The 17,703-nt window shown below is 41.4% G+C and overlaps 1 protein-coding gene across 2 annotated transcripts in view; it reads right to left on the bottom strand.

Annotated features, from left to right (window-relative positions):
* Vcl (vinculin) overlaps positions 1-17,703 on the bottom strand; it is a 96,833-nt gene that overhangs the window by 20,907 nt on the left and 58,223 nt on the right. For both annotated transcript variants that reach the window (XM_021182424.3, XM_029468926.2), the window contains exons 7-13: positions 15,913-16,003; positions 15,025-15,172; positions 9,789-9,942; positions 7,795-7,970; positions 4,657-4,847; positions 2,931-3,130; positions 1,840-1,968 (exon numbers count right to left, since the gene is read on the bottom strand). In XM_021182424.3, coding sequence (XP_021038083.1) covers positions 1,840-1,968; positions 2,931-3,130; positions 4,657-4,847; positions 7,795-7,970; positions 9,789-9,942; positions 15,025-15,172; positions 15,913-16,003 — 1,089 coding nt within the window. The remainder of the gene's footprint in view (positions 1-1,839; positions 1,969-2,930; positions 3,131-4,656; positions 4,848-7,794; positions 7,971-9,788; positions 9,943-15,024; positions 15,173-15,912; positions 16,004-17,703) is intronic.

Here is a 17,703-nt window from a genome sequence, read left to right as displayed (position 1 = left end):
CTTCTAACCTCAGCCAGAAAGAGAAAGGAGAGTCACTAAGAATCGAGAACACAGCATTTACCCAAAATTATACACACTGGATGGCCCTCCAAATTTTTCTCCTCTGCTACTAAAAAAAGGCTACAAAAGCACACGCTTCTTGTCCTTGGTCCTTTCACATGCTGTGTGACAGAGTCTAGACATCGAGATACTGTGACGTTCTCTCCAAGAGTTCCACTCAGCACCAATCCTGGCTTGACTGACACTGCTTAGAGAACTGGGCCTCAATTACTGACAAAGCAAAGCCCTATCCACATGGAACTTTCATGATGACATGAGTCAAACAGACCAACAAAGAGACAATGCTCTGTGTGTGTGTGTGTGTGTGTGTGTGTGTGTGTGTGTGTGTGTGTGTGTTGTTCTGTTTGAAACAAGATCTCACATAGCCTAGGCTAGCTGTGTAGTCAAGGATGACCTTCAACTTCTAATCCTTCTGTCCCCACATCCTGAGCACTGGGATTCCCCGTCACCAGCTTCTGCAGTGCTGGAGTCTTTGTGCATGCTAAGCAAGCACTCGGCAAAGTGAGCTATAGCCCCAGCCCATCAAACATCAATAACTTCTAAGAAGAAAAGTAGGATATGAATATCAAGAACTCCCAGGGATGAGGGGTGGGTTTTTTTGTGTTTTTTTTTTTTTTTTTATGTATAGTCACACGATAGTGAGATTTCAACAGAAAGGTGAAAAGAGTGAATAAATATAATTTGTGAAAAAGAAAGCAAGTGTCAAGGGCTTGCGTAGAACATACACACATTCAAGGAACACGACAGGTATCTAAGGTCCATGTGAATAGAGGAATTGAAGAGGATGAGTAGTGTCATCATGAGGTTGAAGAGGTAGTTAGGGACCAGACTTCAGTAGTGAAGCCACTTGTATAGCTCTACACTAACTTACAGGAGTCAAATACATCCCATCTCTTCACAGCTTTGCTTTCAACAGTTTTACATTAAAACAGCTAGAGTAGTTGGGGATAGTGGTACACATCTACAATCTCAGTATTTGGGAGATGGCGATGGGAGGAGTCACAAATTCAAGGCCAGCCTAGGATATGTAAACAAGATCTTGTCTCAAAAATACAATACAACATATGAGAGTATCTACATAATAAAAATCCAAGCAACATTTATCTACAAATCAGGCCTTTTGGATTCCATCCTGAAGAGTTAGCTTACCAGCACATCACTGGTCTGCTATCTACTGTAACAATTCTGGCTTCACTCACCAACAGAAGGGTTTGCACAGAATAATTACATCAAATGAGTTTTAAAAATTGTCCTAGCTGGGCAGTGGTGGCACACGCCGTTGATCCCAGCACTTGGAGGCAGAGGCAGACAGATTTCTGCGTTCGAGGCCAGCCTGGTCTACAGAGTGAGTTCCAGGACAGCGAGGGCTACACAGAGAAACCCTGTCTCAAAAAAACAAAACAAAACAAAACAAAACATTGTCCTGACTTGTGTTGAGTCTAAAGTGTGGTTCAGAAAGCTGTGGCCTGAGTAACCCTCATCCCTCATTTCTTCCTGATGGCAGTGATGCCTCCCCATGAGAACAGCCACCAAGAAAACCACAGAGGAGCCAGTTGTTTGTTTTGTTTTGTTTTTTAACAGACGCCAAAACATTTACTTCTGTCGTGCTTCTTGCTATGTGATGAAAAGCAACTCCACTTGCTTTAATCTAATGACCACATATGCTACAACATTCACTTAAAGACAGACAAAGCTAACACACTTGGTGAACTACAACACTCCCCTCTTTTTTACTTCCATCTTTTGTCCACAAGCATCCTCTGTACTTCAGATACCTACCTCTTCCCTATTGGGTGCATCAGGAGGAGCAGTGGCGGCCACTGCCAACAGCTTGATAGGAGTTGTAGTATCGCTGAAAACATCGGATACCTCTTGAGTCATAGCTTCCTGCATCTGGGCTTTAAGATCCTTAAAAATATAGTTTATAAGTGAAAATGTATAGCAACGCCCTGAAGCCACATCTGTTATGCCCTGACTCCACTGACCTATTTGTTCTTTCTTTCACTCATTTTTCTTCAGAACTATTTCTTGAATATCAAATGTGTGCAAAGCTCAGATATGATTCCTTTCTCGATGGACACTATGAAATGACAGAACCTCAGATCTGAGCACAGAGCAGGCTCTAAGATGAAAAAGAGTTCCTCACCATTTCCAGTTTTAGCCAGGCCTGGTGATAGCTATATTAACTACTTAGAAGACTCAGTACAAAATTTCTAAATAGTTCACTATCTTGAAAGAAATTAAAAATGGGAATAATGTTTATAGAGAAATTCAATAACCTCTAGCTACATGGGTATAATTGCTGCAATCAGAAAGTCCTGCCACGAAGACTGCCAAGAGCTCAAGGCCAGCCTGGGCCATAGAGTGAGATACCCTATCTAAATAAACACTGACTAAATAACAGTAAAATGATATCAGCATAGAGCAAAATCATGACAGATCTCTTAATTAAATGTGAGTTAGAAAAATGTTAATTGTTGCTACTTGGCTTTCTCCTAATAAACTCTGATTTTCTATTATACTTGTCTCGTTTTAATGTTTCCTAAACCCAAAAATCTCAAGCCTCAGGCCAAGGTGGGGCAGCTCAGTCAGTAAAGTGCTTGCCTTACCACATGAGAACCTGTATGTGAGCTCCAAAACTCCCATTAACAATGCTGGCACTGGAGAAGTGCTGACGGGCAGATCCCCAGGGCTCACTGGCCTACCCTACTCTGCAAGTCCCAGAACAATGAGATGCCCTGTCTCAAAACCTAAGGGTAGATGGTGCCTGACATCTGAGTTATCCTCCGACCTCCACATGCATGAACACCCACTGCACAAAAGTCTCTTCTGTCTGCTGTTTCTCAACACTAAGGCATCAGAAAGTATACCTTTAAGGAGTCCTGAAGCTGGGATGCAAGTGCTCTCGCCTGCGGACTCTCCCCCTCCCCTCGGGCAGCCAGGTCAGCCAGCTGAGCTGTTAGCTGGTCTACACGGTCACATTTGGCAAGAAGATCTTGGCGATAAGGTCCCATCATGACATTGGCCAGCCGATGCCCCTCAGCCACAAGTCCACGGATGGCAGCCTGACCTAAACCAAAAGGAAAACACTGAGGTTTACACAGAGCCAGGGAGACAACTATGCTGCCACTCCAGATTTTTTTAGATAGCATTTAATAGGGGTACGGGGTTCCCTATTAAATATAATTCTTTGGAATACACTATGCACTAACTTTTCGGGGGGGGGTAGGGGGTACCTCACACATGTCTAACACTGACCTATAACCAAGCCTAACCTTTATTCCTTGACTCCCATTCTTCCCAATGAGCAGCTTCCATTTACTAAATATCTTTTTTTTAAAGCATGGTCTATGGATGGGGAGTGTGACGTAATGGCAGAGTACTTTCCTAGCACTATAAAAGTAACAAAAACAAAAATATAACCTAAAAATATGTTATATATTTTTAAATCATTTCTTTATTTTCAGTTTATGTACATTAGTATTTTGCCTGATGTATACAGACAGCTGTGAGCTGCCATGGAGGTGCTGCACACTGAACCTGGGCTCCTGGAAGAGCTGCCAGTGCTCTTAACCACTGAGCCATCTCTCCAGGCACGAGGTTACATTTTATTATATTAACCATAACTATCTGACTGCTTACTAAGTATTATTGAATATTCATAGTTTATATACATTCTGATAGTAACTTAGAAATAAATTAATAGAAAAAAAATCACTCCTAAAATCAAACTGCAGACCCAGTAGGTATGAAGAGCTTAACAGCACTGTGCATAGAACTCGAGACTCAGTGTTTATGTTATTTCAGTCCTATACCCAGTTACGCATCTGCCCATTCTCTAGCCCCTCACTGACACTAGGCATCACTAACTTAAGCACTCATCTTACCCAGTGAACGCAGGAACGGTGAGCATTATCTTTCAGGCTCAGCAAATGTGCCAGGCAATCATGAAACAAACTATACACACCTATTCTTGGGTCTTCTTAAAATCAAACTTTTAGGTTATAAAATTTTCAGCTTTCAATTAGGCATTGTGGTACACGCCTTTAATCCCTGTACTCGAGAGCCAGAGGCAGATGAATCTCTGTGAGTTCAAGGCTAACCTGGCCTAGATAGTAAGTTCCAGGATAGCCAGAGCTACACAGAGACCATGTCTAAAAAAATTTAAAAAAATAAAATTAAAAAAACAAACAAGCAAACCAACAACAAAAATATTTAAGTTTTTACAGGATGCTGTAAGGACATTATATACCTTTTATTGTCATCCCCCCACCCCACTCCCTCGCAAAAAAAAAAAAAAAAAAAAGTTTAATTGGGTACTTGGTAAGGACTATAAAAACAGAAATACTACAGAATGAAAATATATATAGGATTGATAGTAATTAGTTCAAAGCTTCAATTATGAAGCTCTTTCTGTTTGTCCACAGCACAATTATTTACTCTCTAATACTTCTCAATTCTTACTGGCCACATTTGAAATGGAACCATACTGAAAAGTGACTTCCTGGTAGCTAGAGAACCCTTTCAGCACCTTATTACCAATAATCAAGTAAATGTGGCAGTGGCCTGCACATTTGCACTGCCACCAGCCCTTACCGACTCCACGGTCATCTACTGTAGGATTATCAATCCACCGCTGCGCCTGTTCAATCTTGCCCTCGAGGTGGACAGCTGCTTTGGCAGGTCTGCTGTTGGCCACGGCCCTGTTGGTTTTGGTCTGCAGGTTCTGTAGTGCCGTCGCCACTTGTTTGGCCAAGGCTCGAGCCTCTGGCGAGTCTCCTTTCCCCCTAAGGAAGTAAAGACGACCATCCAGCTATAATTTACATTGGAGACATGATTTATGTTGAGATAATTTAACTGTTAATGAATGTTAACGAGAATGGAAATTGCTAATGATTACCAAACTGATTTGCAATGATTTATTTAGCCCATAAATATGAAAATAGTTTAAATTCACATTATTTTCTCCTAGCTTGAGTGAGTCTTCACAGTTATACCAGGTCATATTAACCGAGTTCACTCACTTACCTCTAGATTGCCTGCACTCGCACTCTGCCGTGTGTAAAATCACACACACACTGAGGACCTAGGTGTGCCTGGACAACCATGTCAGTAGTAGAAGCAGTATCGGTAATAGCACAACTAGTCATGATGCTGCATTTGAGTCCTAGTTTTCCCAGGTATGCTACAAGCTCTCCCCTTTCATCATTTAATCCTCACATCCACCCTATGAGGTAAAGAACAGTATTAGCCAAAACACAAAACCAATGTGCAAGGTGAATAAGATCCCATCACTTAATTCAATAGAGTCAGGGTTCAAATCCAGCCCTGTGAGTTTAGAGGGATCCATTTGTCTACTAAGACACTGAAGGAGAATGAGAGCCCCTAGTGACTTCTAGACTTGGCCACAGTTCAGGCTGGCCTTCTAGTAGCTTCCTTATATATTTTCAATAACCCTTCACTTGGTACTTGATCTAGTGTATTGACACAGAAATAAAACAAACAAAAAAACCACATTAGTCTCAAGAATAAAAACTGTCCCAAAAGAACTAATTCCAAAAATGTGACTCTGACCATTAAGAAAAGGAAAAGATGGGGCTGAGATGGCTCAGCAGTTACGAGCACTGGTTGCTCTTTCAGAGGGCTCAGATTCAATTCCCAGCATCCACATGGTGGCTCACAACTATTTGTAACTCCAGTTGCAGGGTCTTCTGACCCCTGTAAGCACCAGACATGCATGTGATGTCCAGACAAACACCCATACAACATAAAGTAAGTAACAATTTGAGAAAGAAAAGAAAACACAAAGAATCCAGTCAACTTTATACCTTGAAATTATAGTCACAAAAAAGTACCTTCATCTGGCTCATCTATAAATATGAAAATACAATGCAGGCTGGTGGTGGCGCACACCTTTAATGCTAGCACTTGGGAGCAGAGGCAGCAGATCTCCAAGTTTGAGGTCAGCCTGGTCTGTAGAGAGTTCCAGGACAGCCAGGGCTGTTACAGAGAAGTTTTATCTCACGGGGAGGGGAAAAAAAAAAAAAAAAAAAATCAACCCATCTAGCAAAATGACTCATTTTAAATTTTTCTTTATTGTTTGAAGTTTCTCTAACCTCCCCTCTTAACACCATGTTTACCATGGTTTCCCCACGGCTAGTGCTGCTGCTGGGAGGTTATGTCTGTTCATGTTACAATGATAAGCATGATGACAGCATTCATGGTCTACATGAAGGTCTACTGTTATCACCATTACCAGTAGATATCTCTTAGTCACCTAAAATCATTCCAGGTGTCTATGTAATAAACTGTGTTAGGTCCTAGGAATTCACAGTCTCTGTCTTTTTGCTTTCTGAGCCAGCAATGCCCTTGTTGTCAGAAGATTCTAATGAATCTCTTACTTTGGGAGGATAAAAATAGGCATTTTTCTCACAGACAAACAGAAATAGAACATATAAGTTAAGTGGAAGAAATGGAATATTCCCAGATGTTTGACTTTGGTTATCCTTGGAAAATAGTGCTGCAGGACTGTGGTAGAAAAGAGCCACTTCTTTCCCATCAATCCCTCTGTAACTTTGCTGAGGGCAGGTTGAGAAGTTCTGGCAAGGGGGGTACAGCCACTACCCTACACCCCTGACCAAGATCGCTCCTCCTCTAGCTCTCAGAAGGCCATCCTCACGGACAAAGGAACTATTCTGGAGAGATACACATGGAGCAGTGAAGGATGGCAAGGGCACCGACCTCAGATACCAGATGGGCCAGCCAGACCACCCTCCTCACATCCTATGGTAGACCATTTTAGGAAATGGGGCTGCTTTGCTTTGCTTTGGTTTGCTTTGGCTTGGTTTCTTCAAACAGGGTCTCATATCAAATTCATGATGGAACCAGAGGAGAACTTGAATTTCTGATCTTGTCTCTACTTCCCAATTTCTGGGATTATAGATATCTTCCTCCATGCCTTATTTTATGAAATGCTGGTGACCAAACCCAGCCCCTACACAAGAACTCTACCGATTAAGCTATATCCCCAGCCCATGATGCTGTTGTTGATGTGATTTTTAAAGAGAGCAATATATTTGTCAGAACAAAGGAATAACTCTTTTCTATATAATCAAAGTAGGTGCGATGAAAGCCTTTAAAAGAGGAAGCTGTGGCAAGGATGTTATTACAGGAACAATCATCCAGGAAATGTAATTTAAGAATCCTTTATGTAATTGCTACTCAAGAAATAGCACTGCTGGGAAGGAGAAAGTGCCTTCTTATGCCTCCTGACTCTCTCTCTCTCACACGCATACAGAGGAGTCTTTTCACAGCTAAGTAAACACTCATTTTCCTTGTGTCCAGGACAGCCATGTAACAAACATAATACAGCAAGGAACGTCGTAGTATATAAAAATAGAGCTTAAACATGAGTTCTCAGAAGGCTAAATAAAGGCATTTGATCAGCAACAAATCAGTAAAGTTCAATTACATCATTGTACAATGTGAATCTGTACATCAGATGTTTCAGAGGTAACATCTGACCTAGCCATGTCACAAACCTATGTAGCCTATGCATTTAACATGCATCATGTCTGAGGTAGGGTCCAAAGATCTGCATTTTGAGGATTAAATATGCATTTAACCTATGGGTCAACTCTTTATGCTCCTAGAGTAAAATAAGAGAGTGAGAGAGAGTGGGCCGTGAAATGAAGAGACACTAACTAGCGTGAGACTAAGAAGTCAGATACGTACTGTCTTCGCAAGTCTCCTAGTTTAGAGGTCAGAGCAGCTATCTCTCCAAGGGACCGGAGGATGTCATCTCTCTCCTTAGGATCATCACATAATTCTGCAATCTTCCGAGCTTCAGCCAAAGCCCCTCGAATCTGTTCTTCTCCCTCAGGTCCACCATTTGGATCCGCCAGCCAATTCTATACACCAAAACAGACAATGTAATCTATCCAGGAAAAACATTTAAACTTAGCCATCAGAAATGTCTCTAACATAGTCACACCACATACTGGCATTTGTTTGTTTGTTTGTCTTGGTTTTTCGAGACAGGGTTTATCTGTATAGCCCTGGCTATCCTGGAACTCACTTTGTAGACCAGGCTGGCCTTGAACTCAGAAATCCACCTGCCTCTGCCTCCCTAGTGCTGGGATTAAAGGCGTGCACCACCATGCCCGGCTCCTAGCACTTGTTTTTTATAGTGCTAATTCTGATCATTTTATGAAGGTTCTTAGCTCGGGTAAGATCAAATCACTCCATCTTTTCTTTTCTAGGTACTATCATGTTATATCCCCCATACATTCTTACACTGAGCTATACTTCCAGACATGTTAAAATTAAAATAAAGTTCCCAGGCTGGGGTTTTAGCTTAATAGTACAATGCTTGACTAACAAGCACAAGGCAAGCAGAGGCAGGTGATCTCTGAGTTCGAGGCCAGCCTGGTCTACAGAGTGAGCTCCAGGACAGCCAGGGCTACACAGAGGAAACCCTGTCTCATAAAACCAGAAAAATAAAAGCACAAGGCCCTGAGTTTGATATCCAAACTGAAAGAAAAACGGTAAATAACAACAAAAAGGAATAAAATATCTTCGTAAGTTTTATCCCACTCTTTTAATTAATGACTTTTTTCAAGTTTTTCAAGTATTTGTATTTGTTAAATGCTTGAAAAATATTTTGTACAGAAAGAATCTGAAATTTGAATACCACTATGGCCTAATATAGTCGCTGAGGTTTTGTCTTTTACTGTTTAATATAATGCTAAGTGCAGACCCCCAAGACCTGGAGTCTGCACACAGATGCTAGTGATCCTGCCCCCAGTTAACTAAGAGTGGTAAATAAAGATGCTGACAGCCAATAGCTGGGCAGAAGAGACATAGGTTAAAGTTTCATGAACTTGAGGAAAGAGGACCACAAGGAAAAGAAGAAAGGAGAAGCCAGCTGCCATGAAGCAGAAGAAAAATGTACTGGAGAGGAGAAAGGAAGCCACCATGGGATAAGGGTCAAGAGAGTGTGAACTAAGGGCTTCCCAATTAGCGTTAAGAGCATCCCAGACAGAACATAGTAAATAATAAGTAATAACTTGGGGTTATCATTAGAAAAGTTGAGTCTAACAGTATGGAGGCTAGGCAGCTGCCCAGCTAATGTGCTGCATCAGGCTTATTAAAAACATAATGGGGTTGCCGGGCATGGTGGTGCACACCTTTAATCCCAGCACTCGGGAGGCAGAGGCAGGCGGATTTCTGAGTTCGAGGCCAGCTTGGTCTACAGAGTGAGTTCCAGGACAGCCAGGGCTACACAGAGAAACCCTGTCTCGAAAAAACAAAAACAAAACAAACAAACAAACAAACAAAAACCATAATGGCTGTGTGTGTTTTTATCCAGGAACTCAATGACCAAAGGTGGTGTTGAAACCCCAGGCTAGGATTTTTAGTTTTCTTACTACATACAGTAGTGAATTCTAAGCCAGGAACCTGTTTCAAAATCTAGGATTCTGTCGTACTCAGACCTTTTAACTACTTGAAGTACCGAAAATAAAGATCTTTAATTCAAAATATAGACATGAGTCTGCACCTAGGATGGTGTGGGAGACTGCTGGAAACTGGTCATCACCAAGGAGCATCCATTATCTACCCACAGGAGAGGATGTGCAGTCACAAAGGACAGTGCAGAAGAGATGCAGGACACGTAGGAAGCCTTCTCTTCCTCTCTCTGTCCTGGCCCTCCTGAGGACCACCCTTACCTGGGCAGCATCAATCTTCTTTGCAATGCTCTGCTTTGAGTTCGTCATGGCTTCCAGCTTCCGAGCTGCATTCTCCACTTTCGCAGTAAGCACGTCGAGCCCCTGAGACACTTGCTGGGCCTTCTGCATGGCCACTGGGGAAGCTCCTTGTCCTCTATTCAGCACGACAGATATGGTCATTACATCCTCTCAAATACTTAATACAAATATTCATTTACCGAGTATGTGTAATTTTCATTAGCATGTGTGCCTCTATCTATTTCCCCAATAAGTTCAGACAGCACAAGAAAACAGAAAAAAGAAAAACATCCAAACCACCTACTTTCTCTTTTGTTTTAAAAACCACGGTTTTGTTTTATTTTGTTTTGTTTTGTTTTTAGAGACCAGGACTTATCTAACTGTAGCTGGCTCTGAACAAACACCTCATCTTCCAGCTTCTTTTCTCAAGTAATAGAATTATAAACTCGCACTCATATTAGCTTCAGGGGACTATTAGCCACTGAGAAGCCAGGCCAGTAAATTTTAATGATGAATTTTTTTTTTGGACAGAGCTTATTTTTTTTAAGGTTTATTTATTTTACTTATATGAGTACACTGTAGCTGTCTTCAGACACACCAGAAGAGGACATCAGATCCCATTACAGATGGCTGTGAGCCACCATGTGGTTGCTGGGAATTGAACTTAGCACCTCTGGAAGAGCAATCAGTGCTCTTAATCACTGGGCCATCTCTCCAGCCCCAGTAATAATTATTCTTGATTATTATAACCAAACATAAGCTTCCGTGGGAAATTCTGATGGAGCTCTTACTGTTATAGAGGGCTTTGCTACTATAGTAATGTGTGCTTTAGAAATGAGTAGCCCATTAGCTTGTCTTATTTATGGGAAATCATATACTTAAATTATTTGAGAACATAGCATATACAGTATAAGAGAGTATAACACATTGAAATCAATTAAATCTATGTTTCTAACTCCTGACTTTTGGCCCCTTTGGAATGTTTGTTCTCATGTTTAACATTTTGGGGCTTCAGAATTTATTTGGTTTAGGGTTTAGGGGATTTTGTTGTTTTGTTTTGGAGACAAACCCTTCCTACGTAGCACTGGCTGTCCTGGAACTCATTATTAGGGCTAGGCTGGTTTCAAACTCTCAAATATCCACCTGTCCTTGCCTCCCAAGAATAGAAATTAAAGGACTGTGTCACCACAGCTCACAGCTTCTCTTTCTCACTTATAAAATTAAAGTGACATAAAGTGAAGGCTGATAGCAAGACAGCATTTGCCCTGTATTAGTTATTTATTAAACAGAGTGACTAAAAGGGCCAAGATAATATACTCGGAAATACACTCTTAGTTCCGTATTAGACTGCTTGCCTAGACTGCATAAGGGTTTGCTCACCAGCACTGGGAAAGGGAAAGGGACTGTGACGGTAATATACAGGGCTAAAGTATGGCTCTCAGTTGTACACAGCTTGCCTGAATTTGTGAGGTCCAGAGGTCAATCCCCAGCCCAAAGGAGGATGAGGGTGGGGAACAGAAAGGAAAGGAAAATATGGGAAAGAAAGAAAAGAAAAAATATACTTGAAAATACATTGAGAATACAAGTTTATAAATTACTAATCTAACTAAACTATCACCACCGCTATGATGAACCTAGAGAATCCTGACATGCATCTTCCATTACCATGCAACCTACAAACGACAAAGCAGGTTAGTACTGGGGGATGAAAAGAGCTCACTGCTTCCCATGAAGCCTTAAAAGACTCATGCACGTATTTCCCTCGCTCAGAAACAGTAGTCTGCTTCTGTGAAAAATGATAGGACTTAGTAGAGACCTGATTCCTTAAAATAACGTTCCAGGCCAGAAAGTAAGACTTGCCATCTTTTTACAAACTCGGTTATTTTTAGCCACCTAGACTAATAAATTCAATCACAGGTGTGACAGTTTCATCATTTTATAGAATGGCATGATAAACTCCAAAACATCCTTGTTCCCCTTAAGAGTAAAATGAGTCTATTATTAACTATTTAAAATGTTATGCTCTTGCCTCTTTTGCTTTCTCTCTACCCTCCCCTTCCCCCTCTCTCCATGTGACCATGGCCTCCCTCTGCTTCTTTACTCCTCTCTCTCTCTGCTTTTCTACAATAAAGCTCTAAAACCATGAAAACAAAATTTTTATTTTGAGATGGCATTTATCCTTATTTGATCTGTATGGGTATTTTGCCCACATGTATGTCTGTGCACCATGTGCATGCAGTGCCTGCAGAGGACATCAAAGCTTCTAGAACTAGAGCTACCGATAGTTGGAAGCTACCATATGGATGCTAGGAACCGAACCCAGGTCCTCTGGAAGAGCAGCCAGTGCTCTTACCTCACTGAGCCCCACGTGTATTTTTTTTCTGTGTGTATGTGTTCATGTGCATGTTTGCATCCATGTGTAGATGCCAGTGTGTGAGTGTTGTTTCTCAGCTGTCATCCACCTTGTTTAATCGGACAGGGTCTCTTGGTAGTCTAGAACTTGTTGATTAGACTAAGGCTGGCTGGACAGTGAACCCCAGGAATACGGCTGTCTCTACCTCACTGCACTGGAATTATAGACCCCAGAGTGTCATGAGGTCTGACTTTTTAACAGATTCTAAAGACCTTCACACTTATTGGCAAGTACTTTATCGGCTGAACAATGTACCCAAGCCTTCTGCCCTCTTTTTAAAATCCACCTATACCAATACTGTAGGGAATGAGCTCTGTAAACATGCTGTCAGGTGTCTCACACTTGAGGCCTTCCTACAACCTAAGAAAATGGAAGGACGACTGAGGAAACACTGTCCATGGTTTCTCTCATTAGTTCTGATATATGAATCTAACTGTGAAAGGTAAAAATATATATGAGCCAAATTCAAACTAAAAAGTTTATTAAGGCCAGCGAGGCAGTGGTGGTGCACAACTTTGATCCTGCCACTCAGGAGGCAGAGGCGAGTGGACCTCTGGGAGTTTGAGGCTAGTCTGATCTACAAAGCCAGTTCCAGGACATCCAAGGCTACACAAAGAAACCGTATCTCAAAAAACCAAACCAAACCAAACCAAACCAAACCAAACCAAACCAAACCAAACCAAACAAATTTGTATTGAGACTTACAGGGTTAAAAATGTATTCGTGAAACCCAGAAGCTTGAAAACCAATGAAGACATATTACTGTGCTTCAGCCATCAAAATGATAAAATAGCTGCTGGGCACATTTTAAAAACAAACAAACAAACAATGGGAAGATAGCTTTCTAATCTTTTATCACGAAAGGATAATGCAAGCTCCAGTGTGAGGCAGGACCAGTTACTCATCCCTGTCCTAGCCTTTTCTCTTAACAGATTAATGGTCTTTCCCAGACAACTATTTCATTCTTTTGCTTATATTCACAGCTGTGTTTTTCAGAATTCCAAGTGAAAATTGCCTGCCACACTGTGAAAGGGATGCAGAACCAAAGAGCCAACAATGAAAAATTAGAAGAGCCAAGAATCTTGTCAAACTGCATTGGCATTTTTCCGAATGGGAACAAAACTTATTTTGTCCCTTCTGCAAAGTTCTTGCCATGCTTCTGACAAGGAAGACTGTTCTCAGTGGGAAACAGGCTCAGTGAGACCCATGAGACTGCACGGAGCTGTGCCCTCTCCCAAGGAGACACACACTCCAAAAGCCATGGGGCACCTATGAGTACAACACATCTAAAACTTCACAAAAGAATCCCTAATACTACATAGATATCTGCATTGCTTTAGGTAAAGATGAATGGTTTCATAAGAATAAAAATTTCATGTGATCCAAAAGAAGTACTTTTATAAGCTATAGTTAGCTTGGATACACTTTGGATCACATGGCATGCTGAGGTTTGTTTCTGTGCCCTAAGGAAATGGTATGCTATGGACCACAGTGGTCAAGGAATTTCAGGACATTCTCAAAGCAAAAGCAAACCTCATCTCCTTTAGGAACTTCAGCTCAATTCAATCCTCTCAATGTCTATAAATATATTCATTAACCCCATAGAGGAGTCTTTTTTTAATCTACATTCTACTGCATTATTTCAATAGCAAACTAAGTGTACTTATTTAGGGGTAGGTGTTCTGAAAACAAAGATTTGAGGAGGATAAAAGGAAGGTTAAACAAGTTATAAGGGGCTCTGTGAGATGGCTCAGAGTACAGGTGTACACACAAGAATAGTAATAAAATATTAACAATTTTTAAAATAAATGTACACAATAACAAACACACAATGAAAAAAAAAAAACCCAGTATCTCATGTTGTAGTGGGTTTGGCCTAATGCTACTTGTATTATAATGTTAATTTGGGTCCCCAAAATTGGTTACAGGAGTGTCTGTAGAGAAAACACTGAGGGGCCCTGTCCTCAATTGGTTCTGATTGGTAAATAAAGATGCCGGCAGCCAATGACTCGGCAGGACAGAGGCAGGATGTGAGAATTTCCTGGGCTTGGCATGGAGAGAGGAGGAAGGAAGAGATCCACCATGCTAGGAGAAGGTGAGGAAAGACGCCATGCCTGAGGAGTGGAGGACAGGGAGGCATAGGCAGCACGTGAAGAAGCTGGGAGAGTGCGGCCCAGTTGGGCAGCCTTCTGGGTCCAGGGCAGCCAAGGTAGAATGTAGAATCTTGTAAGTAATAACTCGGGCTTATCGACAGGAGGTAGATTAATGACATGGAGGTTAGAAGGTAGCCCAACTCTTACACTATTTAAGGCATATCAAAATACAAAGGCTGAGTGTATGTCTTTCATTTAGGAATGTATAAACATTGGGGTGGATGGCAGGATTTATATTTTTAAAAGTATTGCTACACATGTAGCTCAGGCTGGCCTTCAGTACAGTAGATAGCTGAGGATGACACTGAAATCAGGTCCTCCTGCCTCCACTTCCAGAGTTCTAGGGATTCGAGGCACCTGCTCCTTGCAGGTTAATGGGTTCTAGGAACTAAGCCCAGAGCTACATACATACTAAGCAAGCATTCTCTCAACTTGGGTATATCTCCAGCCCTACTGGAATTTTCTATCTACCCATCCATAAAAAAAAAACCTAATAATTATATAATAAGCTCTAACGTTATTAGACTTTGAATATTTTAAAGCTCTATTAGCAAGAGACAGTTCAGTAAAGTTGGCATGGACCTGTGTTCTGAATCACCTCCTCAGGAGTAAGCTGTTCAGTACTGGTTTAAGAAAAGTAGAGGACTCTTACCTGGCTCGAAGGTCAGCCACTTGGTCAGTCATCTGCCCTAGCATTTTGCAGGTTCCTAGGATCTCCCTGCGTTCCTTGCCTGCACAAAGTTCACCAACTTTTCCAGCTTCATCTAAGATCTGCCTGATGGCCTGCTCTCCGGCATCCCCTAAAATAGTGAGATAGTCAATATCTACACCATGAGCACATCAATTATCCAGAGAGATCCCATCACAAGTCATTCCATTCATGAAGGAATACGTGACCTGACAGCTACAGCCACACACTGCCTCATAGACATAAGGTGAGGTTTAACCACAGGCCCTGTGAAGGAAGATATGTTGTACCATATCTGCTTGGAGATATGCAGTGGCCATAAGTATGTGGCTGATGAAAAGTAGTCTCATAATTCAACAGGACTTAGGACCTCCAACTTCCATTAGGCTTTTCACATTTGCTCAAACAATCTGAAGTGAAATAAATATTAAATTAGAAAAGCCAAAAACCTTGTTGGGTCTTAACTTGATATATTCAACTTTATATTTTACATTAAGATCACTGTACGATCTGCTTAACTAAGTACTTTGCTGATAATAAATGGTACCAGCTTCCAACCAGAACTAGCAAAGAAGGATGTTTATTCAAAATAATAACCTTTCTGCGTCAGGGAATGGGCGAAGCAGTAACTTTTCAAAGAACACCAGCTTAACTTGGTTTATTTATGAGAAATGAGAGATTTTGTGTCTTCATCCTTTAAGGCCAGGGATGCCTCAGTTTCTCAGAACTATGGCAGGAGGCTACAGTTACCTCAGGATGGTGAGATTATGGAAGGACTCCTCCCATTCCTTCATTTGATTGTATCTTAACTGTTTATTGTTCAGAAAACAGAGTTTTCTACTGCAGAGTTACCTGGGGAGGCATTGGGGTCACGGAGCCAACCTTTGGCCTGGTTCAATTTGGAGTCTATGGATGCCAGCGCTCTCTTCATGGCTTCAGTGTCCTTTGGAAGAGAAATGCCACAGTTCTTTTCTGTTTTGTAACATGGTCTCTTAATTTTTACAGAGCAGTAGTTACAGCACTAACACACAACAGCTCAGGTAGTCCTACAACAGCCTTAAATAATCTCACCACACCACAAGTCTTGTGTCTGTCAAAATGCAACATATTGCATGCAAATCTTCAGTTAATTCTATTCTGCCTCCTGGTGTCTCCATTGCTAAAATTGCAAAAAGCTTAAAAAACTGCTCAAGCCAAAAAATGCCTAATGTCTCCAGCAGGAAGGAGCCCTGCTGCTCATACTTCATTATCAGCTTTCCCAATGGTCGCCATCCGGTGGGAACCTTGTGAAGCCTCAACATCAATGGAAGCCTTGCCAGAGCCCTCCCTGCTCTAAGCAAGCCTTATTAGTATGTGGTGCCACAAAGCACAGTCCTTTTATCTCTTATTTTGAAATGCACACACACAAACACCAGATGGTATTTCATTATATTTAATAAATCAAAAAACTTAGAGTTACTCATTGGAAAAAATAAATAGACAACATTAATGTAACTATTTTGTTTTAGTTCTCAAAATAAACCACAAAACGTTTTACAAGAAGAAAGCGCACTGCTGGCCTTCCCTGCTGGTCCTCACTTCTGATCCTCAGATCCCTCCCCACCCTAATAAATGGATCTCAATGTATTGCTTATAACCAGGACTCAGGATGATAAGCATAAAACTAACACAGAATCTGCTAGGATGTCACTAGAAAACAACCAATTAAGAGAAAAAAAAATTTTTTTTGAGACAGGGTCTCTTTATGTAGCTCTGGCTAGACAAAACTTGTTATGTCAACCAGGCTGATCTTGTTGACATAAAAATTGTCTGATTAAAGGTATGTGCCATGACTCCCAGCTTAATTTATAATACATAAAAAAATAACAATGAAACAAATATCCATGTGCCAATCTTTAGAACTGAGAGATTATATAGTCTCTCTCTCTTTCTCTCCCTCTCCTTCTCCCTCCCCCCCCCCTTGTCTCTACACCTCTGGCCCCATTCTCCCACCCCCAAGGGTATAACTGTGTAGCCCTAGTTCCCTGGAACTCATCACATAGACCAGGCTGGCTTTCCAGGGATCTGCTTCTGCCTCAACTTCTGGGATTAAAGGTATATGCTACATCTGGCCCTAGTCTGGCCATCTCTACTTAACATCTTAAAAACATTCTGTCTCCTTTTTTTTTTTTTTTTTTGCACTGGAGGACTGACTCTCAGAGAGTCAACCCATCAAAGCATAATGTTAACTTCTAAAATTCTTCACATGCCCTTATTCCTAAACTTTCTTATTTCCAGTCCTACCAGGGTTGTACCATCAAGCTTCCACAAGGGGGCACCGAGCACATCCCTACTTCCAAGTCAAAGAGTCATCACTATAACAGGCAACATTCACAGGGCTGAAAACTCAGCAGCAGCTGAACCCTGATGCTTCTGAAATCTCTACACAAATGATGGACTCTGCTTTAGGGCCCCCCTTTTCTCTCGTCTAAAAAGATAGAGTGTCTGCTCTCATCCTAACTTTTGTCTCAGCCACAGCAACAAAAAGAGTGCACTACCGCCGGGTGGTAGGGTAGGGTGAAAAGTTCCTAAATTACATGAATTATGACAGCTAGCAATGTTAGGCAGCATCAGGAAAATCTAGTCCAAAGTCCACTCAGAACT

This window comes from Mus caroli, unplaced genomic scaffold (genome assembly GCF_978045245.1).
Source record: "Mus caroli unplaced genomic scaffold, Mus_caroli_1 scaffold_12, whole genome shotgun sequence".
Taxonomy (NCBI): Eukaryota; Metazoa; Chordata; class Mammalia; order Rodentia; family Muridae; genus Mus; species Mus caroli.
The sequence above is the reverse complement of the archived record's forward strand: the minus strand, read 5'-3'. Positions and strand labels throughout refer to the sequence as shown.